The sequence below is a fragment of the Prionailurus bengalensis genome, chromosome E2 (genome assembly GCF_016509475.1).
Source record: "Prionailurus bengalensis isolate Pbe53 chromosome E2, Fcat_Pben_1.1_paternal_pri, whole genome shotgun sequence".
Taxonomy (NCBI): Eukaryota; Metazoa; Chordata; class Mammalia; order Carnivora; family Felidae; genus Prionailurus; species Prionailurus bengalensis.
This window is the reverse complement of record NC_057352.1, coordinates 2,115,010-2,139,446: the sequence shown is the minus strand read 5'-3', so window position 1 is coordinate 2,139,446 and position 24,437 is coordinate 2,115,010. Positions and strand designations below refer to the sequence as shown.

The window sequence follows — 24,437 nt, the reverse complement described above, 5'->3', positions numbered from 1 at the left end:
AATACTGTGAGTGTCTTCCTCTGATTTCACTTGAAACAGTGCCGGGACTGCTCAAGAGGAAGGTGGCTGAACTCGGTATCCTACTGTACCTGTTCTTCTGAGAGAATATGGCAGGAATAAAGAAAGCCTGGGTTGAACATCAAAATATGAAATAAATGTCTCATGAAATCTCAAAAAAAACCCCACAGAACCTGGGTTTAGTTCCTACTTCATCCCTTACAACCTAGGTCACAACTGACAACTTGGGACTTTCAAGTTTCCTTTACCTATAAAAACACAACAGATGTGCTCACTAGGTACACTGCAGCATTCCTTAAAAGATCAAATAAAATAATATACATGGCAATGTTTTGTAAATTATGATGTACTGTGTAAATACCAATTACATCAGCTTTGTGGCTGAATCACTATAAGCACAGCTTGAAAATCTTTTTTAACCATGCTCTGGGTTGACGCATCCCACGTGGTAAAGTTACTGTATGTAAACACTTCTAGAAAAACTTGGGAATAGATTGCCTGCCTGGAGCCCAACTGCCAGTCACAAATTTTTTGTCACGGTGTCAAAATGAAGGTTTTTCCAATAAGATGAAAACAGAGAGGGAGGCAAACCATAAGAGACTCTTAAATACACAGAACAACCTGAGGGTTGCTGGCGGGGTGTTGGGTGAGGGGATGGGCTAAATGGGTGATGAGCATTAAGGAGGGCACTTGTTGAGATGAGCACTGGGTGTTATATGTAAGTGACGAATCACTATATTCTATTCCTGAAAACCAGACTACACTATATGTTAACTAACTTGGATTTAAATTTTTTTTAAAACGAAGTTTTTCCATTCCACGAATACCACCAAAGAAAGGCAAAATCTGTTAGCCTCTTTCCTATGCAACAAAGATATTCTTTGTAAGGATTTTCATCTGTGTGACTATTGACACATGTACTGAATCTTCTTTTGCAGAAAGACTTGTATACCCTTGCAACTATTCGCCATTTTAAAAATCACATCATGATGAAATTGTGAGGGATGGCAGAAGGCCTTCTCACATTCAGAGGGTCTCTCTCCAGAATGAAGCCAACGATGTTGAGAATGTTCTCTGACTAGAGGTTTTCAGTGGGAATTGCACTCATCAGCTTTCTCTTGAGAATGGAGCTGATAATGTTGAGTGAGGTAGGAGGGTCGGCTGAAACATTTCCCGCACAGCTTACACTGGTAAGGCCTCTCTTGGGCGTGAATTCGATAGTGTTGAATGAGGTGTGAAGTCCTGCTGAAGGCTTTGCCACAGTCACAACACTGACAGGCTCTCTCTCCAACATAGTCATGTTTCCGCTGATAGCGAATGAAATACGTCTTAGTGCAGGGCAACCTAGGGGGAAGAGCTTTGGCTGCCTCGTGGGCTTTGAGATGTTGGAAAAGATGCACATCCTGGATAAAGGCTCTGCCACACTGGAAACATTCGAAGTAGTCTTCCTGACCCTGAATTCTTACACGGCGACAGGTGTTTGTGTGCCGGGTGAAAGACTTTCCACCTTTACTGCATCCACGAGACTTCTCACTGGAATGAGTCCTCTGACGTCTGGTGAGGTGTGGCATGAGGTTGAAGGCTTCTCCACATCGTTTACATTCAAAGGGTTTCTTCCCAGCATGCAACTGCTCATGTCTCTCACGAGCTCTTTGGGTGATAAAAGTTCTTTCGCAAAATCCACATCTGTTGTCTCTGTTCTCTTGGAGCAAAGGCTCATCAGCCACTGGCTGGGGGCTGGTGACAATTCCAGGAGTAGCACATTGCTGGGGGTCCTTTCCTGGAGGACCTTCTGACTGTTTAGTGAGATCTGAGCTTCTTTCAAAACCATCACTGTCACGGCCTCTTTCCTGAGCAGGGGTCTCGGGCTCACTCATCTTTATAGAACTTGAAAGTTTCTCCTGGTCGACCTGGTACAAGTCTGTTGGACCATCAGGAGAAGACTCTCCTTCGTGGACACTGAAGAAGTTACCTACCTGTAAATCCTCCATTCCCACCCCCAAGGATGGCTTTTCCACAGGCAGGCTTTGCTCTGGAGTTAGATCTTTGGTTTTAGGTCTTTTTTCCCCATCTAAAAGAAATGTAAAATTTCCTCTATTCTTTCCTCACAGAGACACATTGTAGAAACCGAAGAAAGGGAACAAAAAGAACTGGTCTCCCGCAGATTGACAGGGATTTAAATGTTTTGCTAAAAGTTTGGATTTTCTTCTGAGAGTAGTAGTAGTCAAAACTTTATGCTTTATACAAAGGCAACCCCCTGGGTGGGAAAGAAACTGAAGCCAAGGAAATCAAAGGTGGCATCCTGGCAGACATCACGGTGTGTGAGCAGAGGACAGATGAGATAGCAGAGCCAGACTACGATCAGGCACGCATCAGGATGGGGGTAACCAGACCCATCACAGTGGATTAGATGTTTCGGGAAATGGTCTTTGAGGAGATGACTCAAACGTGGAGGACCGAGATAGCTGTTCTGCCAGCTCTCCTCACAGAGTCCCCCAAACCTGTCCTCTACAATCCCAGCACCGGCCTCCACGAGCTTTAGCCTGCAAGAGCAGACTCCCAACTGGTTTCTCTGCTGCTCTTCCTAAAGCCCATTTTCCACAGAATCACCAGAGCGATCTTTCTAGAACAGTGGTGCCCAGTGGAATGCCCTGAAATGAGGTAAATCATCTATATTTTTGCCGTCTGATATGTAGCCACTAGCCACACATTGGTAATGAACACTTGAAATGCGGCTGGTGTGAGTGAATTTAAATTTATGTACTTTTAATTGGTGTAAATTCAACTACATGTGTCTAGTGGCCACTACATCAGACAACACAATTCTATGGTGTCAATAATAACACCTCATTCCATGCCTCAAAACCTCTGTCTGTCTCCTCAACCTCATCTTCTGTCCCCTCCACCTTACTCAGACCATATTGCTTTTCTTCCTGTTTCTGGAACACCCAAGCTTATTCCAACCTTGGGGCCTCTGAATTTGCTATTCCCCCTACCTGTAACATTCTCCCTCAAGATTTGTATGTGGCTCCCCCTCCGTCTCGTTCAAATATTCCTCAGTGAGTTCTTTCCTAACGGTCCTGGCTTCAGCAGGCTCCCATTTGTCACTGTCTGCTTTACACTCAGACTCTATTATTTGCCTGGGTATCAACCATCACCCCCATTAGAAGGCAAGCTCCATGGGGGAAGGGATTTGTTACTGTATCCACAGAACCTAGGACAGGGCTGGCCCACCACAGAGGCTCAGTAAATATGTGTGGAATGACCGAGTGAGTCAAAGAGTGAATGAACAGACTAAAGAAGACACTGAAGGCAACAGAGGCAGGTAGAAGAGTCCCCACGGTAGATCCTTGAATTTTATTGGGACATTCACTTCTCTGTCCATACAGGACAAGGCAGGGAGAGCTGCACTGATCAGCACTAGACTGGGCACAGCTACTGGTTCAGGGGTGGGACAGGACCCAAATGGAACACTGAAGCTTCCTCACTCATGACAATGCTTCTTGGACTCACCTGCTTTCTCTTTCTCTTTCTTTCTCTGTCTCTCTCTGTCTGTCTCTCTCTTTCTCTCTCTCCTTGCATGGAAAGAAGAAAGAAGATCTAGGATTTGTTGGCAGAGTGACAAGAGGAAATGAAAGTAGGCCTTTGATAACATCACTGAGCCCCCATTTCCAATGATCCCTGAGGTCCACATGAGCGGTACTGTAAGCTAATAATCCCCCCTCCAGCTTATACAGTGTTGGTGTGGTTTTCTATTGAGAGGCACTGAAGGACAACGACGATCCTGGCTGACACAGTGACCCAACTCAGAGAAGGAAAGGATTTCATAAAGATGGCAAATGTTATCATATTGTAGCCACAGAGTTGGAAAAGGTAAAGTCTAGAAGGTTCTTGTCCTGAAGTCATAACGATGTTGGTAGAACACAGTGTGAGAGAGGGAGAGGGAAAGACAGAGAGTGTGTGTGTGTGTTGGCAAAGTTGGGGGGATGGAAACGAGATTGTGGGGGTAAAGGAGGGAAGGGGAGGGGAGCCTCTGCGTGTCAAATCTGAAGACCTGGCATGAGGGAACATAGGAAGCAAGTGGAAGGAAGAGTAGTGTCATGCCAAGGTTTTCTCTTGTCTGAGTTAAAAAGGAAAGACATGGGACTTCTAGCTGCAGAGGCAAGGGCGTGAAAAAGTGCAGGGGTTGGAACACTAGAGAAAAGGGAAACGGCGTCCCTAGAACCAGGCAGGAGAAGAGCTCAGTCAGCAAGAAGAGAAGACAAAAGGAGGTACTAAGTGCCCACAGGGGGTGAAGCCTCGAGAGCCCTGAGTCAAGCGCGCCTACCGGCCCCCTCCCTGGCCTGAGCGGACCCTGAGGAATGCCCTCTGACCACAGCTCCCAGCCCCCAGCCTGTCTTCCCACGATTCCGGTTTCCATGGGCTCTCTGCTCTCTACTCACCGTGATGCATCTCTGTATCCCTGTCTTCCTCCATCACATGTGACTCCTCCTCTTCCAGCTGTGAGATAATGTCGGGTTTAGAGAACTGGTACCCTGTTGAAGAAGGAGACTCATAACTGGGGGATTCTTCCCTGACCCACAGCAACTCCCAGCCTAGGCTCTAAAGACTCTGCGATAATAAGGAAGATGCAAATGCACAAGAAAGAAAAATGAAGCCCATTTCTAAAGATTGATCAGGGCCCAAGGGACAGGTGGCATTGTCTGGAGCATTTTTGGTTGTCACAAGTTCAGAGAGGAAGGAAGGCTATTGATATCTAGTACAGGGGCCAGGGAGGCCACTAAACATCTTAAATGCCCAGGACATTCCTCCACAGCAAGCAACGATCTGGCCCACATGTCAGCTGGGCCACGGCTAAAACACTCTGCTTTAGAATAAAACCTGAGGACAGTGTGCTGGGCCCTCTACTTCAGCCTGGGGGATCTGATGTCATAGCTGCTCAAAAAGTAAACGAAATGTGGTTCTCTTCCTCCTGTGATACCTTCATTCCCTTGGTCGTGAAATGCTCCTTTTCCCCTACTTCTGTATTTCCCAAACTTAAGTCATTTGCATACCACCTGCCATGGTCTGGATGTTCCTGTCCCTGTAAAATTCATATATGGAAATCCTAATGCCCAGTGTGGTGGTGATAGGAGGTGGGCCTTTGCGGGGTACTTCAGTCATGAGGGTGGAGTCCCCATGGATGGGATTAGTTAACCCTATAAAGACAGGCTTCAGAGAGATTCCCTAGCCCTTTCCACCAAGTGAGGAGACATCAAGAAGCCTGTGACCTAGAAGAGAGCCCTCACCTGACTGTGCTGGCCCCCCGATCTTGAACTTCCAGACTCCAGGACTGTGAGAAATAAAGATCTGTCGTTCAGAAGCCAGCCATTCTGTGGTGTTCTATTACAGAAGACCAAACGAACGAAGACACCACCTCGTTATTTCCTTGCTTACTGTCTGTCTCACTGCACTGGCATTAATAACATCCACAAGAACAGGAATCCTCATCCATTACCTATACCGCAACCTGGCACGCTGACAAATTTATTACTGACCCTCCCATTTCAGCCCTATCTGTGTGCCATTTATAGTAGTGTTTAGTGTTTAATACTTTTCTTTCTTTTTAAAAAATGTTTATTTATTTACTTATTTTGAGAGAAAGAGAGCATGTGTGCACAAGTGCACAGGGGGAGGCGTAGAGAAAGGAGAGAGAATCCCAGGCAGCACACAGCCTGATGTGGCACTCGATCTCATGATCTGTGAGATCATGACCTGAGCCGAAATCGAGTCGGACACTTAACTGATGGAGCCACCCAGATGCCCCTTAATGCTTCTCTTTAGATCACCTCTTTTTTTTAACTTAAATACACTTAATTTAAATGGAAGCTTTATATCAACGTTAAAAACAGAAACCACTGTTATTTGCAAAAACAAAAACAAAAACAAAAACAAAAACAAAAACAAAAACCCTTAAGGTAGTAGAGCAATAGCTCCACCAGAAATGAAGGTTACTGAGTGCTGCCGGTCTAAGGCTTAGGGCCTCAGGTCTGCTCTCTCTTTACTCAGATGGGAGACCAACAAGATTTACTACCCAAAATACCCTTGGGTCTAACCCACCATACCCACCCCACACTTAGGAAGACAACATCCTGGGTGATATGTAAGATCTCAACTAACCCCAAACCTTCAGTGACGCAAGAGGTCAAAGCACCACAAGACAGAAATGCCTCTGGGTCACCTCATGAGGGCTGAAGAGGTAAAACTGATTTATTCCCTCTATCTTAAGTCACAAATATGGTAACTGAGAGAAGAGTTACATTGGAAAAGGCACTCTTTTTTGCCTTCTTTGTGACCAATAAAAGTCATGGTTCACATTACACACTCTTGTGCCAGGTTTGAGGTAAGGCACCCCCAACCCCTGCCCCACCCCCCAGGTCTCTGACTTCACAAGGACCAGAGCACCAGCTTGCTGCCAGTGGAATGCTGTTTGGTTTTGATTGTGTGTTTCAGGAGACCTCAGGGCCTCCCAAAAAGCCACTAAAATGAGGATCCTGGCACTGGCAACAAAAACATGTAGCCTGTCAGGAAAGGCAAACCACCTTGCCTCTGGATGTGAAGAGAGACTGGGAATCTCTGACTCTAAAAGTTTAAGTCCAGCAGAAGCCTTTGGAGCTCCTGAAAGTTTCATCGATTCCTTCGCGCATTCAAAAAACATCACCACGTGGGTCGCCTGGGTGGCTCAGTCAAAGTGTCTGACTTCAGCTCAGGTCATGATCTCACAGTTCATGGGTTCGAGCCCCGCGTCAGGCTCTGTGCTGACAGCTCAGAGCCTGGAGTCTGCTTCAGATTCTGTGCCTCCCTCTCTCTCTGTGCCCCTCCCTGGCTCATGCTCTATCTCTCTCTGTCTCTCGAAAATAAATAAACATTAAAAAAATTTTTTTAAAAATCACCATGAGCCTTCTACTGCACCAAGACCTGATGAAGCAAACCCCTGTCTGGCAGTACAACCATTTAATTTCAGGGAACAGATCCTGGGGCTGAACCGCTTAGGGTCACACCCCAGTCAGCCACTTAATAGCTGTGTGGTTTTAGACAAGTAATTTAACTTTCCCAAGACAGTTTCCTCATATGTAAAGTGGCAGTAATAATAAAAATAACAAGGGGCGCCTGGGTGGAGCAGTCGGTTAAGCGTCCGACTTCAGCCAGGTCACGATCTCGCGGTCCGTGAGTTCGAGCCCCGCGTCGGGCTCTGGGCTGATGGCTCGGAGCCTGGAGCCTGTTTCCGATTCTGTGTCTCCCTCTCTCTCTGCCCCTCCCCCGTTCATGCTCTGTCTCTCTCTGTCCCAAAAAAATAAATAAACGTTGAAAAAAAAATTTTAAAAAAAATAATAAAAATAACAAGAAATATATCTCCCCCTCACGGAACTAATATGAGGAATAAAGGAGTTAGGACAGGTGCAGTGCTTAGACTAGTGCCTGATAACACATATTAAGTACTCAATGTTACCTCTATGATGAGTAACTGAATTTGATATTACAATACTGTCTCTGGTCTGGGTTGAGATTCAGACGTGGTGAATCACCGTTACAGACATTCCTGACGTGAGGAGAGGAAAGAGGTGAGAACCACTGCCTTATCAGACAGAAACCAAGTTCCATGGAGAAGACGGCCTTACCTAAGGAGACCAGGTTCCTGTAATTCTCCAGCATCACCTCCCGGTAGAGATTCCTCTGAGCAGCACTAAGGTAGGTCAGTTCCTCCAGGCTGAAGTCCACAGCCACATCCTGGAAAGTCACCAACTCCTAAAATACCAGAAACAATTCTAAATGATCAACATCCAGAGATTACCCTAAGGGGGGAGAGAAGTCTGATGAGAGAGGACTGAACATAAAGCATTCAGACCGGCAGAAAGCTTCTAACCCAAGTGTTGTAATCCACAGGGTGTAGGGACTTAGTAAGGTACCCTTCTGTCCTGAAGTACAAGGAAAGAGGGAAAATTTCTAAGACAGTTCCTGCTGCTAACTACTACAAGTTTGGATTGGAGGAAGAAGATCCTTTTAAGCCACCTAATAAACAAATAATGAATATGAGTAACTGGAAGCTGAGCAGTATACCTCAGCCTCAGGAATCAGAGACTTAAGTTTAAGTCCTGGCTCTGGTTCTTATCATCTTTGTGAGTGTGGGTACTGAAGCCTCTGTGACTCATCTGTAAAACCCAAAGAGCTCATAGATATTCAATCATATTAACAGAGAAATGCAAATAAAAACAACAAAGTACCATTTATATCCATGCAACTGACAAAACTTAGTAAGTCTGACAATACCAAATGTTATCTAGTATGTGGACCCATGGGACCTCTTGCTAGATGCTAAAGGAAATGTAAATTGGTAAACTACTCTGGACCCAGAAATTCTATTCCTAGGTATATTTGTTCATGTGTATTTGGAGACAGATATTCTTAATAGTGCTGTTTGTAACATCCAAAACCTGGAAACAACCCATATATCCGTTTAGAGTAGAAGAAATGGTAGAGTCACAGAATGGAATAATATTCCAGCAATGCAAACCAGTTAACCACAGTTACACACAACCATCTTGATAACCTAAGGTTAAAAAGTGCATACTAGAAGACTACATGAGAATATGATACACACTTTATTAATACACATCTCTTGTGTTTTCAGGAAAACATTATGCAGATCAATGAACAACTGATTTAAACTAGAAGTCATGTACTGGCTGCCCAGCAACTACAGAGGGGTTTATCTGGCTTTTATTATGATTTTTTATTATTTTAAATATTTAAAATTCATATTAACTGCCAACACCAAAAAAATTGTAGATTTAATATTATTAACTGGAGTTTTAAAACCAGAAGTCGGAAGACCAGAGACCTGAGCCCACATTCTCACATGGCACCACCCACTGAAGCTGAGCACAGCTGCTCCTTAGATGGACACTGTAGGGACAGAGGGCCACTCACAGGAGCAGATCTTCTAGAGCAGTGTTTCTCAAACTTTTTTTCCTTGTCTCTCCCCTCAAGGAATCTTTTTAGACTATTTCTTCCTAATCGCCAACCCCCATGAGGCTTTTTTCTGGTTCTAAAGGAAACGCAGTGTATTGATTTTATTAATTTCATTATTTATGAATTCATAAATTCATTAATTCCATTAATTATCATTTAGGTTTCAAAATATGATTTAACATGAACATTAAGGAGAGTATTTTTGAAAAAAATAAAACCTCTCAACAGTACTATGTCCCTATATTAGCTGCCATTTGTTTCAAATATAAAGGAGCATAACAGTGCAAACCACATGAGGGTTGTTTTGAATAAGCCAACACTGGGCATAAACTGGAATACTAAGAAAACAAACAAACAAAACAATTAATGCAAGAAATAGAAAAAGAGGGAAAATGTCAAATGTATCTGGGATGGTGATTAAGAACAACAGAGAAAAATAAAGCAGAGAAGAATATAGTCAGGAACAAATTTTAAACAGGGCAGCCAGGGAAAGGCTCACTTAGGTGATACTTATATAAAGACTTACAGAAAGTGAGAATGTGGTTTAACTGGAAAGGGAAGGTCTGGAAATCAGGAAGGTGAGATCCCCATTTGGAGAACGAAGTCAGAAGAAAGACTGACTCACCTGGGGTCCAGCAGATAAGGGGTTTTCAGACATCTCTGTGTCCTTCTTTTGTTTTTTGGTGTTCCTCTTTTCGGCAAGGACAAAGTCCTGAGCAAGGAAACCTTGAAGGGAGAAAGGAATGACCACGGAACTGAGTTCAGTCTGGCAGCACCCACAGACACAGACAGTGGCTTGCCACCCCACATCAACCCCGCCCCTGCCATGGAAGACAGCAGCAGTCCTGGACTTCCTGTAAGAGAAAAACCAGAGAAATCTTTCCTCCTCTCAATATAGCAAATTCCAAAAAAGAGCTCTGGGCGTTTCCCAGCTCTAAATCCTTCAATGACTCCCCACTGCCTTCCACATAAAGTGCAAGTTCCCTGTTTACCAGTGGTTCCCAGCCTCACTGTTCAGTTTCTCAACTGTAAGATGAAAATAATAATACCTATGCTCAGAAGGGATCTTATAAGGATTAAGCATTACATGTACAACACACACACAAAGCATGTTAAAGTGGCAGCTCTTCAAGCTTTTCCTACATCTTTTTCATTCACTGATCTAGAAGACGGCCACCACATTCCCCACAGAAACCTGCACCTTGAAGGCCTGCCCTGCCTGTAGTCTCTTCCCAAGTGCACCTTTCATCAATCTGTTGTTTCTTCCTCATATCCTAGGGAGCTTTCTTTCCTTTTCCCTGAATTCGAGCTCCATTTGTTAATAGCTCTGGCCCTTTGGCCAACTTTTTAACTTCTGGGGCAATATCCCCTATGTCCGCCGGAGGCAGTATAACACCATGGCTGGAGTATAGATGCTGCAGCCAGCTGCGGGATAGGAATCTTGACTGCCAGGTACAATTGTGGGCAAGTTATGCAACCTCTTTGTGCCTCTGTCTCCTGTACAAAATAAGGTAATAACTATCTAAAGAGCTATTAAGAGAAGTAAATAAATTAGTTATGTATAAAACACCTAGGATGTAGTACATTGGAAGTATCCAACGTGTTCACTACTACCATCTTCCAAATTCTTTCAAGGGATGAAGGTGCACAGAATTGGGTGAGTAACGATCCTTAATTCACGATATCCGTACTAAACCACGCATGACCCTACTTATTTTAAATGTATTCATTTACAAGTCATTTACAATTAATTTACATTTACATTTACAATTAATGCCTGTGAATTCACTACCCAACCCCCAATCTAGAACATTCCCAATAACTTACACCTACTCGTGTGCTTTTTCCTGTCCACAACCCAGCCTTTTCTCCAGAGGTAACTGTAGTCTTATATTCATATTTTTTGTTCCTTTGTGTGCCTCTATCTCTCCCCCTATCCATCTCTCTCTCCCCCTCTCTCTATATAATGCTCCTAAACAATACTTTGTTTTTAGTATCATTTTTGTTCAAAGGACTATGAGGAATAAATGACTTTTTTCTTTCACTATTAAAATACCCTTCTTTCACTATTAAAATCCCAATCTGGTAACTTGAGTTTCCAAGAGCCCACATTTTGGTAGAGGTTATACTTCCAGGCCTTGTTTATCTCACATTTTATACCCTCATTTTTCTGGTTGTGTGTATTGTTTTGTTTTGTGTTGGTACTAAAGTTTAGGCTGGATAATAAATGGAGCAGGGGACAACAAAGCTGGAGAGAAGGTATACTCTCAGAGAAATAGTAAATATTAAAAACTTTTTTTACATTTATTTATTTTTGATAGAGAGAGACAGAGCACAAGTGGGAGAGGGACAGAGAGAGGAGACACAGAATCTGAAGCAGGCTCCAGGCTCCCAGCTGTCAGCACAGAGCCTGAAGTGGGGCTCAAACTCATAAACCACGAGATCATGACCTCGTGGTGAGGTGAAGTCCAACACTTAACGGCCTAAGCCACCCAGGCACCCCAAGAAATAGTAAATATTAAAAGCAAAAGTCAAGCCCCAAATTTCTTCCATCTCCTATGAGGCAGATTAGACTGGATTATAAAATTCATTCACTTATTCTTTTGACAAATTTTTAAATGTATTTTGCTAGAGAGTACGCACATAAGTAGGGGAGGGGCAGAGAGAGAGCGAGGGAGAGACAGAAACCCAAGCAGGCTCCACATTAGTGCAGAGCCCAATGTGGGGCATGAACCCATGAACTGTGAGATCATGACCTGAGCTGAAGCCAGGAGTCAGACACTTAACCGACTGAGCTGCCCAGGAGCCCCTGACAAGTTTTTATTCATCTCCTTTTACATGCCATGCACACAGGGGATGTTCAATAAGTGGAAATGACAGTTGCTTCCTTCCTCTCTCACCTTTCTCCCCACATGCTTGGATCAAGCCAGCCACCAGGGCTCCTGCCTCCTTGCTGTTCTTAGGCTGCTTTGACCTCACCCAGGTCTGCACCTCCTCCGGTAGGGTGCTCAGAAACTGTTCCAGCACCAGTCGTTCCATCATCTGCTGCTTGGTGTGGGTCTCGGGCTGCAGCCATTGCCGGCAGAGCTCCTGGATTTGGCTCGCAGCTGGGTGAGGCCCAGTCACTGGAAGATACTGAAAATGCCTAAATGTTTGATGAGAAGCTTTCAGAGCCCCTGGACTTCTTATGGGGATGGTTTCTGGATTCTCTTCTTGATCATGTAGGTGGAAGAGCTGGGGATTCTTCAAGATAGCCAAAACGTCTGTCATGTGCACCATCTTTACAGCTTGGCCCTTCATAGGATGGAGATACTCTAAAAGGCAGGCTGCTACAGAACACACTGGTGTGGAAGATGGTGGGTGGAATTGTAGCGGATGAAAACAGGATACGGAAACCCAGGACCTGCAGAAATCATGTAGAGAGACTCACAAATGGCCTGCACAGTTGGGACTGGACAGTGGGGTACAGGTGATTTGAAACAAAAGGAGTTACCACATTTCACACAAATGCCTAACTACACATTTACAGAAATTTTCACATCTCCAGATATGATGTTACTTCAGTCCCCTCCCCAGGTCTACAAAATTCATGGGCACAGGCTAGAAATATCTCAGAAATGGCACTGAAGGGAAAAGAGACTTGAACCTCAAAACACAATGAACTGTATTAATTTGATCCACAGAAGAACTTCACTTCAAAAATAAATGACTGTGTATTATACAAAATAAGGAAACAGCCTTTCTAAATTTTTTTAAACATTTATTTATTATTGAGAGAATGAGAGAGACAGAGCATGAGCACGGGAGGGGCAGAGAGAGGGGGGGACACAAAATCCAAAGCAGGCTCCAGGCTCTGAGCTGTCAGCACAGAGCCCAACATGGAGCTCGAACTTACAAACCATGAGATCATGACCTGAGCCGAAGCCAGACGCTTAACCGACTGATCCACCCAGGCGCCCTAGGAATCAGCCTTATGATATGTATACCCTACAAACAACTGGATTCATTTGCAAAATATTAAATCAGTTAGAAAAAGGCAAATAAGAGCAAAAAAAGTTAAAAGATATAAGCAGGTATTGTGCAAGATAGCTAAATGGCCGAACAGACACGAAATGGGGCTCAACTGCATTAGTCATCAGAGAAACAGGAATCAAAACCACAAGGAGCTATCACAACACACCTTCCAGGATGTTCTCATTGAAAAGAATCAGACAATAGTAAGTGTTTTACAGGAGACAATTAAACATTTCATTTTAATTCTTTGGTCAAAATCCAGTCTGGAGTAAAGTATGAAAAGTATTTTTTTTTCCTAAAAATTTTCCTGCCACTACAAATAAAAATTCGCTATCCTCCTTCTTGCTTTAAAAAAAAAAATGTTTATTTATTTATTTTGAGAGGGGCAGAGAGGGCGCGTGTGCATGCATAAGCAGGGGGGAGGGCAGGGAGAGAGAATCCCAAGCAGGCTCCCTGCTGTCCCCAAAGAGCCCAACAGGGGGCTTGAACCCAAGAACCAGGAGATCACAACCTGAGCTGAAACCAAGAATCAGATGCTTAACGAACTGAGCCACCCAGGCGCCCCTGTCCCCCTTCCTTCTTGGGATGTGTGACGTCCCACCCTGAATTGAACTTCCAGGTGTGCAGCCCAGGGAAGGACCCTAAGAAAGGATTACTAGAAATGAGTGTGGGATCACACCAGCCTAGCCTGCCTCCCTACACTAGCCAGGTTCAAGGCGAGTAGGGTGTAACAATTCTTCCTCCTGGCCCACAAAGGGAAACTATGACCTTGAAGGGTCAAGGCCTCCAGGACTCAAGTACTGAAAGAAAGTTCATGGGCCTGCCTCCTCAGAGGGCACCTTCAGCATCCCTCCATTCTTCATAAATTCTTAACTCTCCTTCCCTTAAATTTTTATATTTTGGATTTCAGCCTTATCTTATTCCTACATCCATACCATCCAAGTTCTAACCAATTACTTCATAGTTTTGGCACCTTCTATTTCTTCCCAACACTCTTTTACTCAACCTTTATGTTTTAACTCTTAATACCACTATAATCATCTGCACAGAAAGCTCTCTAATGTCAATCAATTGTTTCACAATTTATTTCAGTTCTTTTCCATGGCCATTGGTCTATTTGGGCTTTCCACTTTTTGAACCCAAGTTTGAAAACATCTTTTTCAGAAAAACCATCCATTTGCTTGAAATTGAAGTATACTAATACATGATTGCACATAGTATTCTCAGAATATTAAATCCCTTAAGTATGCAACTTTATCCTTTACTAATCAGTGATGCTGCTTTATTCCTAGGTTTTTAAATTTCTATTGTTTGTTCTTTATTGCCACTTTCTCTTTTTCACCCCAAGTACCACCTGCTAGCTCCAAGGCTATTATTTTTGTTTTCTCATGTATTTTTATTTATTTTCATTATTTTCTTACTCCTTTTTTAGAGTTTTATCATTTTTTGTTTGTTCATTTGTTTGGGGGAGTTTGGGAACCTCTTGAAAAAAATGTATAATTTATTTTCCTTCTTCTTGACTACTGAAAGCTGTTAATTTGGGTTATACATCAACATTTAGGGATGTCACCCCTCTTATTTTAATTATTTTCTAAATAATTCATAATTGCACTCCGGGAAACATGAGGGAAATCATGTTAAAAAGTAGTGACAAAAGCAGCTAAGGTGTTAAATATTTTTTAAAAAGGGGGGGGGGGGCTAAAAAAAGTCCCTATTTAACATGTTAAAAATACTTAAAAAAAAAAAAAAAAGAGTCTCTTGATTTCAGAGTGGGGAAGAGCTTTCCGAGAAGCAGGGATGAGTGTCCGGAGAGATCCCGAGTGGGGAGAGGTCTTGGTGGGAGGAGAAAGCAAGGACTGAAGGGAACGAATGGAAGAGAGGCACCGAGGCAAGAGAGAGGGAGTAAATCAAGGCAGTCAGGGAGCAGGGCAGAGCCGAAGACGGAGTGGGACAAGATAAAGAGAAGGAGCAGATGTGAGGCGGGGGAGTCACAGGCTGGGAAAAGAGGGGCATGACCAGGGCAGGGAGGAGAGACAGACAGGACTGGTGGAACTGAGGTAGAGGGGAGCACTGAGAGGGAGGAGCGTAGAGCTGAGGGAGGGGGAGAAGATGCCCTGTCTTCAGACCCGCCCTGGGTCTAAGAGCAGAGAGACATGGCCCTGATCCCGGAGAGGAAAGTCAGAGTTGGGGGCTAGGGCCTGGCATGGATCGAGGCCGGGAAGGAGTGGGGGGGGGGGGGGTGGGGGGGGTGAAAGGGGCCGGGGGCCGGGAGGGGCGTGTCTTGCGGCCTATGGGCGGGGCCTGGCCCGAGAGGGGCGTGCCCTGTTGTTTGGGGCGGAGCCTTGAGTGGGGGCGGGGTTTCAGCCAAGGGGTGGGGCCTGAGGTCGGGCATGGAAGGACCTGTGGCTGGGGCGGGCCCTGGGCTGGAGGGGCACGTCCTGGGGTCTGGTGGGGGAGGGCGCTGGGGTCTGGGCCGGGAGGGGCATGTCGAAGTCTGGAGGGGCGGGGTCTGTGAATGGGGGTGGGGCCGGCAGGCTGAGGGAGGACTTTAGCCTGAGGGCTAGGAGGGCAGTCACCAGAGGCCAGACAACTGAGGTCACAAATGCGCAGAGAGGAGAGGCCACGCCAGTGCGGCGGTGTCCCTCAGCTCCCTGGTCTCCTCAGACCCCATGTCCCACCCAGGCCCTTCCCCACGAGGGCTACTTCCCGTCACCCTACACGGAGGCTCCACTCACCCCACTTCCTCCTCCCCAGGCACAGCTGCGCTGGGCGCGGGTTCAGTCCCACTGTGGCGTCGCACCTCAGGGAGGCCTGCGCCACCAGCCCCGGGGCTTCTCGCGCCCTCGGGTGCTCGCTCCTCGCCCTCGCGTCTCCTCCAATCACGTCCCCCTCCCTGTCCCGTCCCGGGCTGCCCGCGCGCCACTCACACGCTGGCCCCGACGCCCGCTCACGCTCACCTTGCCTGCCTGGAGCCTCGCCTGACTGACTGAACAGCTCGCGCTCAGATTTGGCGCCTACGCTGCGGCGCATGCGCCCTGCAGCGTCTGCGCGTGCGCTCTGTGGGGCCTGCGGAGCGATGCACCTCAAAATCCAGGCCGCTCCTCGCTCGTTCCGCTGGGGGGCGCGGGAGGACACACATGACAGAGATGGGGGAAGGGGAAGAAGGAAGTGGCACCAGGGTCGCCTGAGTACTTAAGGTGCTTTCCTTGGCTTTTTGGTTCGTTAATATATGGTTTGCAGATTTTTAGGTAAACCAACAGTATGAGGTGAAAAGTCTTCCTCCCCTTCCAGTGTGTGCCCCATGATGAGGGAGTGTGGGGCAAGGTGAGGGCAGAGTACAGGCCAGCAGCACCCCCACCCCCCAAAGTGGGATATGTGTGATATTCCTTGGACATTCCTGGCTGCCCAAGAACAGGGGAAAGGGATTTAAGTGCTTGCCGTGGTGATATGGAAAACTAAGGCAAATGAAAAATTAAATTCCCTTACTGCCTACAGCCCATAGACAAGTCCTTGAAACTGGCACAGTGGCCTCCCTCTAGGAGCTCAGCTGCCTCGATGATGACACTTTGCTAGGGACAAAAGAGAATCTTGGCTTAACGTTACTCTGACACCCCCACCCCGACCCCACAGGATCCTGTAAGTCTACTTATTTTATTTTATTTTATTTTATTTTATTTTATTTTATTTTATTTTATTTTATTTTTAAAGTTTATTCATTTATTTTGAGATGCAGAGAGAGGAGGGAAGGGAGAGAGGGAGAGAATCCCAAGCAGGCTCTGCACTGTCAGCACAGAGCCCCATGCGGGGTTTCAACTCATGAACTGAGATCATGACCTGAGCTGAAATCAAGAGTTGACCTCCTAACCAACTAAGCCACACAGGTGCCCCAGGATCCTGTAAGTCTACTTTCACATAAAAAAAATTCCTTTGGAAACTTCCTTTGTCTCAACTCCCCTGAGATATATGTGGGCAATCATACTCCAAGCTTATGGCCGCTGATATATATCCAAAGGGTCCCATGACTGCGGTTTTACTAAAGGGTAATAAATGGTGTTTTCCTAACAGTAGCTAGCCCCTCAAGGTCCTGGAAACCTTGCTTCCAAAATTCCTTAGAGACAACGCTATCCCTAACCCCCTCCCAACCTGAGGATATATAATGAGTTACCCCTCACAACCCCAGTGCAGCTCTTCCTGCCCATGGGTCCTGTCCCAGTGCGTTAATAAAATCACCTTTTTGCACCAAAGACGTCTTCAAGAATTATTTCTTGGCTGTCAGCTCCCAAGCCCCCACCATCACCCCAAAACTTCATCACACCACCCGCCAATTTTTTATGCCCATGAAACATGTGGTAACCACTGCGATTAGTTTGTGTCCTTCCACATTTCTTTATGCATGCTGTGTGTGTGTATATACATATCTTCCACACATGCATATAAGCACATATGATCATACATATATCTGTATGTGTGATCATACATATATCTGTACTAGAGTATATATTCCTGTACATATGCATGTATCAATAATATTAGTGAATGTATTTTAAAATATGAAATATTTTTATAAATATATAAAAATTAAATATTATATAGTACAAATATTTCTTGTATAATATATATTATTTACATATGTAAAATGATATGTAATGGAAATATGTAACTATATAATCTATATTGTTACAATACATAGGTTCACTATTATACATATACATTTTCATAAATATAAGACATATTTTTAGGTTTGTGTAAGTACTCGTACTCTCATTTCCTCCCTTTTTTAGACAAAAGATGGCACACTTGACCCATTGTTCTGTGCCCTTATTTCTTTTCACTTACCAGTATGCCTTGCAGAGCTTTTCATATCAGTACAAAGAGAGATTGCTCACTGGTTTTGGTTTTTAATTTTTTAATGTTTATTTATTTTCAAGACAGAGAGAGACAGAACACGAGCTGGTGAGGGACAGAGAGAGGTAGACACAGAATCCGAAGCAGGCTCCAGGCTCCGAGCTGTCAGCACAGAGCCTGACGCAGGGCTCAAACTCACGAACTGCGAGATGATGATCTGAGCTGAGGTCGGATGGACACTTAACCGACTGGGCCACCCAGGTGCCCCTCACTGTGTTTGAATAGCTGTTTGGGTGATCTTGTATGGTTTTGACTTCAGTTATTTAACTAGTTCCTCACAGTTGAGTTTTCAGTACTTTCTCCTGCGACTAGTGTTGAGGGCATACTCTTGACCTTCAACAATTGTGCTGGTGTGTAAATCTACAGGTAAGATAAATTCCCTAACACGGGGTTGCTGAAGCAAAACATGTACATGTCTCTTATTTTTCTAAGATTTTAAGTAATTTCTACACCCAACATAGGGCTCGACTGACAACCCCAAGATCAAGAGTTGCACGCTGCACCGACTGAGCCAGCCAGCCAGGCACCCCATGTCTGTGTCATTTTGAGAAAGGTTTCTAAGTTGCCTTCCATCAACACTATTGCATTTTAGACCCCCACTACCCTTTGTGAGCGTGTCTGTCCAGGGGCTCAGCTCAGGTGACAGAAGGAAGCCCTGGATGAACCAAGGCTGAGACAGAGCCCCACCTTGCCCAGAAAGGCCCAGAATGGCCAGGCTGCATCTCACAGATAGGGGAGCACAGGCCCAGAGGAACCAAGGACCCCTGAACTGAGGAGTCTGGGATTATTTTGGAACCCTCATTGATTCTGTGGATATCAAGAAACTGACTCTCAAGTTTATAGGAGAGGCAAAAAGACCCAGAATGGCCAATACGATATTGAAAGAGAAAAACAGTGTCTAAGGACTTCAGCACTTGACACTACTGGACTTTCAAGACTTACTTGTGAGAAAATTTAATAAAGGGAAACCTCACTAAAATGAAGTTAGCAGACCAGAAGGGGGAGCTCTCACTCTAAATCAAGAATTGTGGATTACACACTCCATGAGAAGAATGCGGCACAGGGAAGAATCATCAATTCCAGGCTCCCACAGGGAAAGATGGACACTGCATCTCCCACAAGATACTGACCACCCCTGCAACTCAGCCAGTGACAAACCATCACCACCCTGAACCCCTGCTTTTTATCCAACGGACTTTCATTCAGAACAACCCCTCCCAACTTCCTCCTTCTCCATAAAAAGAAGTTCCTCTCCTTTGTCTGTCGGACTAGGCTATGCTTTTTGCAGCAGCTCGCTTGGCCCGAACTGCTATTCTCTGCTCTTCCCAATTATGAAAGACCTTTTCAGACAGTAAATGAACTGTTTTATTTTTTAAGGTCAACACTCTAAAGCTAAAGTAATCAAGATAGTGTGTACTGATGAAACAATAGACCAAGCCATCGATGGAACAGAACAGAGAGCCCAGACACAGACTCACATAAATCTGATCTTTAACAAAGGAGCAAAGGCAGAGCAACAGAGAAAAGACAGCCTTTTCCACAAACGGTGCTGGAACAGATATCCATACACACACAAAAATGAACCTAGACACTGACCTTATTCCCTTCACAAAAAATAACTCAAAATGGATCACAGACCTAAGTGTAAAATCAAAACTATAAAACTCCTAGAAGGAAACATAAGATACACATAACCACATCCTGGCAGAGTAAAACCCACAAAGTCAGAACACACAAATTCCCCATGTGGGGGATCCCCCAGAAGTGTTCCCGTGTGTCTTATCTGGACACCAATGATTCCAGAATTATGCAAACTGTCTGAGCTTCAGTTTACCCCCTCCGTGAGGGCGAGGGTGGGGTGGGGGGTGGGAGGAAGGATACTAAGTTATTAAATGTAAGGATTACATATGATTAAAAAGTTTTCCTCAACCCTCTTAGGATCCCAGCTGGGTCTGACAATTAACAGGAGAAAAGTTCACCAGTTCAATGTAAGTTTTCTGTGACATGAGAGCCTTCCTGAGAAAATGAGGAAGATGCATTTTATGCTAGGTTTGATGAAGAGTGGACACTCCCGGAGGAATCTGACCGGTTTAAAGAGTATGAGGGATTGTAGGAAACTGTAGCAAGGCCTGTTTGTTAGAATTCTTCTCATTCTCTTTTTCTTCAGAGATAAAGATGTCCGTTTCCTCCTGGTATAAGGAGGGAAACTTTCACATGAGAGTTTTATAACCCGTTTCAGGAAAGAAGGTGGAGGATGTCAGAGTGACCTTATTTCTGGTGTTTTTCTCAAACTCCTTGAGGTTCAATACGCCAAGATGTCATATTCAGGGTATGTTATCCTGAACCCCAACACATAACAAGTGATTAAATAATGTCTGACCCCACTATAGACAGTTTGTGTACTGGCTACAATTTTACCATTATTAGTGGATGAGAGTCAGGAAGCATCTCACTCCACCTCCTCTCCTGGATCACAGCCACCCTGCATCATTGTTCCTCTGGGTAGGGGCTTCACCTGGCTTCAGATGTCAGCTCTCTGCCTGGTGCCTCTGCCCCATGTACTACAGCCCCTGAGTCTCAGCCAGGACTTACAGGAAAAGGTATATGACAGTTGAAAGGAAGATCAGAGGATCACAGAACTTCATACTTCAGAGCAGCAGAGACACAGGGGCCTGGATTCCTGATCAGGGGGTGGGCTGGTGGTAGGGCTAAGCCCTGCAGAGTCATCAGTCATAAAATGATCCTCAGGCTGAAAGAGAGGCAGCTCACACTGTAAAGCATTCAAAGCACGAAAAAATAACGTAACTGCTAAGATAAAGGAAGTGCTAATTAACTTGATATTGATTATCATTTAAAGAAATATACCGATATAAAACATCGTACCTTTTAAAATGTACAATTTTTATTCATCAATTACACCTCAAAATATGGGGGGGGGGGACAAAATTTCTTTTTGCTGGGGGAAAAAAGACACAGTTACAACCCACCAGCCATTCCTCCACACCTCCCAACCTATACACAGAGACCCCTTCAGGCACTCCACACACACACTCAGACCACACAGAGAACCTACCATTACCCAAACAACGCTCTTTTTAAAATAGAGATTCTGGGCACATCGACAAACACACACGTTCAGAAATACATCCACACACTCAGAACAGACAGGGATACACAAACACACACATAAAAAAAAAAAAAAAAAAACCACGTATTTTGAAATGAACCCCGAGGACACCAGGAAATAACGTCACACACACGTCCGCAGACACACACTGCAGAGAAACTCAGACACGCACATGCCCAGGCCTGCAGGTCTCTCCGGGAACATGGACACGCATGCGCACACGACCGGGGACGCATGCATCTGCAGACGCACAGCTTGCAAACCCCAAGTCACCCTCCAGACACGCAGACGCCTCTGGCTGACACCCTGGACCCAGGCTGAGCCTCGGGGGTGGACCTACCCCACCCGTAGGTGTCCCCTCCTGGATGCACACACCCCACACGCGCTCAGCCCCCACCCTAGCCGGGCATGCGCACACAGACTCGCTGGAGGTGCTGGAGCCAGTGCGCAAGCGCCCTTCTCCTCCGTGAATTTTCAGACTGAGTCCTCCTCACAAGTCCCCCCACCTCTATCAAAGGCCTCTTGAGGGGCTCCCCGCACCGGATCCGGCCCCATCCCCGCCCCAGCCCTGGCCCCAGGCTGACTTCGGGGTGCCTCCAAATTCATTGTCCTGTGTCCCAGCCCTTCAAGTCGTCCCCTGTCTCCCCTGATCCCCAGTTGACCTGTACAGAGCCCTCAGGCCTTCCAAATAACATGTGCCTCCTCCATCAGACTGCCTTGGCCCAAGGCCCTACCCTCCTGCCTCTTGAAGACCTCCCCACCACGCCCAGGTCTGCAGGCCTGACCTGAGGGGACGGCTCCTTCCTCCCCTGCACTCCCACCCCCACACCCACATACCACCAAACACACAAGCAACTTCCACCACCAGCAGCCCAGCCCAGGAGCCTGGGCCAGGCCGTCCAGGGAAAGGCAATCTGAGTTGACAGGAGAGAGACGGGCAGGCACAGAACCTCATGCTTTTGGAGCAGCAGGGGCACAGTGCCTGGCGCCCTAGTCCCGGGGTGGGAGGGGGCTGGGCTATGGGGGCCGAACGCAGGCAGGATCATCGGATGTACGATGACCCCTGGGTGCCACTCCAAGTCACCCTCCAGGGCACAAGGACGCCTTCTCACTGACACCAAGGCCCATGCAGGCTCCCACCCAAGCCTCCCCCCCTGGAGAGCCCCCCCTCCCATGCACACACTGGGCTCTCTCCCAGCCCCACCCACTGCAGGGCTCCGCACGCACACTCACTGGAGGCTCTAAGGCTGGTTTGCAGGAGCCTTTCCCCTCTGGGATCTTCACAGGCATCCTCCACACCGGCTCTAATCAACAACCCCCCACCCCGACCCTCACCCTCCCCAACCACAACTTCACCTCCACCCCCTGAAAACATCCCTCAGGACTGTCCCCTAAAATCCTCCTATGCTCACACCTTGGCCGTCAGGTCCATAACTTTTTCCCATGACTTCTACCTGACCTCTCCAGAGTCTTGAACCCACTAGATACACGCTTGATTCCCCACCCAGTCCCTGACCACCCCCCCTCCCACTTCTCACTGGCATGGAGGGTGTCTCCAGCCATCTCCTCTGTGAGGTCCCATGTTGTGTCCCCTCTGGTCTTCTCACCTGCAGGTGGCAGGAGGCAGTCACACAATTCAGAGTGGTTGTCAGCTAGGAAATGGCCTGGAAAGTGCCAGCAGTGGTCGGGATGATTCTCTGGTCCTCTGCGTGGATCTGTGCCTCCCACACCCATCTCAGGGGCTCCTAGAGAGCCCACGTGAGCCCCAAGACCCGAGGCGCTTCTGTGCTGTGCTGGCTGGGCGCCTAGAGGCTCAGCAGTGAGATCCTCATCCCCATCTCCATCCTGATCCAGATCCATCCTGATCTGCTGTCACCTGGCCGGCCCCAGATTACCACCCCAGATCTAAGCTGAGCGGAGGAGGTCCCTTCTGAGCCTCACCAGCCTGGGACTGTCCCTCTGGCCCTGTCAGACTTGGCGGCTGCTTTCCCGCTGGGCAGGGGCGGGGCGGCCCTGCTCAGCTCCTCTCCACTTGCCTGCTCAGGGCCCCTCAGGACTGGCCCAGAGACCCGTGCAGGACAAAGAGTGTGGGAAAGAACGTGCTCTCCCAGGGCTCAGGGACACTCCCCGCCCCCACTGCCCCATCTGTGCTCCCAAGACAAGCGATGCAACAGTGCCTGAGCAGGACACAGGCCGCTGTGGTGCTGGCGACAATTTTATTGTGTTTACAGGTTGAGGGGCAGGAGGCCTCTCCCACCTCCTTCTCTCTGGCCCTGAAGCACTGGCCCAGTCTCGGGGTCTTCTTCGTGCACCCAAATGGAAGGGGAACAGGAGGGGCCCTGCAGGAGCATCAGATCAGACACACCGGGACCCCCAGGGACGCACTGGGCTCCCCCCACACCACGCAGAGATTGCACACAATGCATACACAATGAAAACCCACAATCACCCCCTTGGCGCTCACAGTCTTACGTGGAATCATTGAGACTCACGTGGATCCCACAGACACACAAAATCTACAGACGCGTCCTCATGCTCACAACACGGTGGGGGGGGGGGGGTGTCAGGTCCCTACACAATGGCAAACACACACATTCCTGGAGCCTCACAGACAACCTGCGGGCTTCACACTCCGATTAGCAACCTAAGACTGACCCTCACTCGGAAACAGGCAGACACAAAGTCGAAAGAAAGCACAATGAAGCACAGACACACAAACTTTTACACACACACACACACACACACACACACACTTTCAAACGAACCCCGAGGAGGCCTGGACATAACGTCACACACACGTCCACAGACACACGCTGCAAGGGAAACTCTGAGACACGCACACACCCAGGCCTGCAGGTCTCTCCGGGAACAGGGACACGTATGCGTACACGCCGGGGGACACACGCATCTGTAGATGCACAGCTTGCAAATGCCAAGTCACCCTCCAGACACGCAGACGCCTCTGGCTGACACCCAGGACCCAGGCTGAGCCTTGCGGGTGGACCTACCCCCCCCCGCCAGGTGTCCCCTCCTGGATGCACACACCCCACACGCGCCCAGCCCCCACCCCAGCCGGGCATGCGCACACAGACTCGCTGGAGGCGCTGGAGCCAGTGCGCAAGCGCCCTTCTCATCCGTGAGTTTTCAGTCCTGTCCTCCTCACAAGTCAGCCCTCTCTGTCAAAGGTCTCTTGAGGGTCTCCCCGACACTCCACGGCCCCCTCCCCCGCCTGGTCCTGGCTCCAGACTGACTTTGGGGTGCCTCCAAATTCATTCTTCTCTGTCTCTGCCTGTCAAGTTGGCCACTGTCTCCTGATGCCCAATTGACTTGTTCAGCATCCTGGAGGCCTCCCGAATTACCTCTG

General features: G+C 47.0%; 1 protein-coding gene across 2 annotated transcripts in view; it reads right to left on the bottom strand.

Moving 5' to 3' along the window:
• ZIM2 (zinc finger imprinted 2) overlaps positions 1-23,728 on the bottom strand; it is a 40,791-nt gene extending 17,063 nt beyond the window's left edge. Inside the window, exons 1-6 of one of the 2 annotated variants that reach the window (XM_043600100.1) lie at positions 22,681-23,728; positions 11,928-12,430; positions 9,653-9,753; positions 7,677-7,803; positions 4,461-4,553; positions 736-2,089 (exon numbers count right to left, since the gene is read on the bottom strand). In XM_043600100.1, coding sequence (XP_043456035.1) covers positions 1,107-2,089; positions 4,461-4,553; positions 7,677-7,803; positions 9,653-9,753; positions 11,928-12,327 — 1,704 coding nt within the window. In that variant the 5' untranslated portion in view covers positions 12,328-12,430; positions 22,681-23,728 and the 3' untranslated portion in view covers positions 736-1,106. Of the gene's footprint in view, positions 1-735; positions 2,090-4,460; positions 4,554-7,676; positions 7,804-9,652; positions 9,754-11,927; positions 12,431-22,680 lie in introns of those variants that run through there. The other variant, XM_043600098.1, reaches the window with a different exon arrangement.
• Positions 23,729-24,437: the final 709 nt, after the last annotated feature.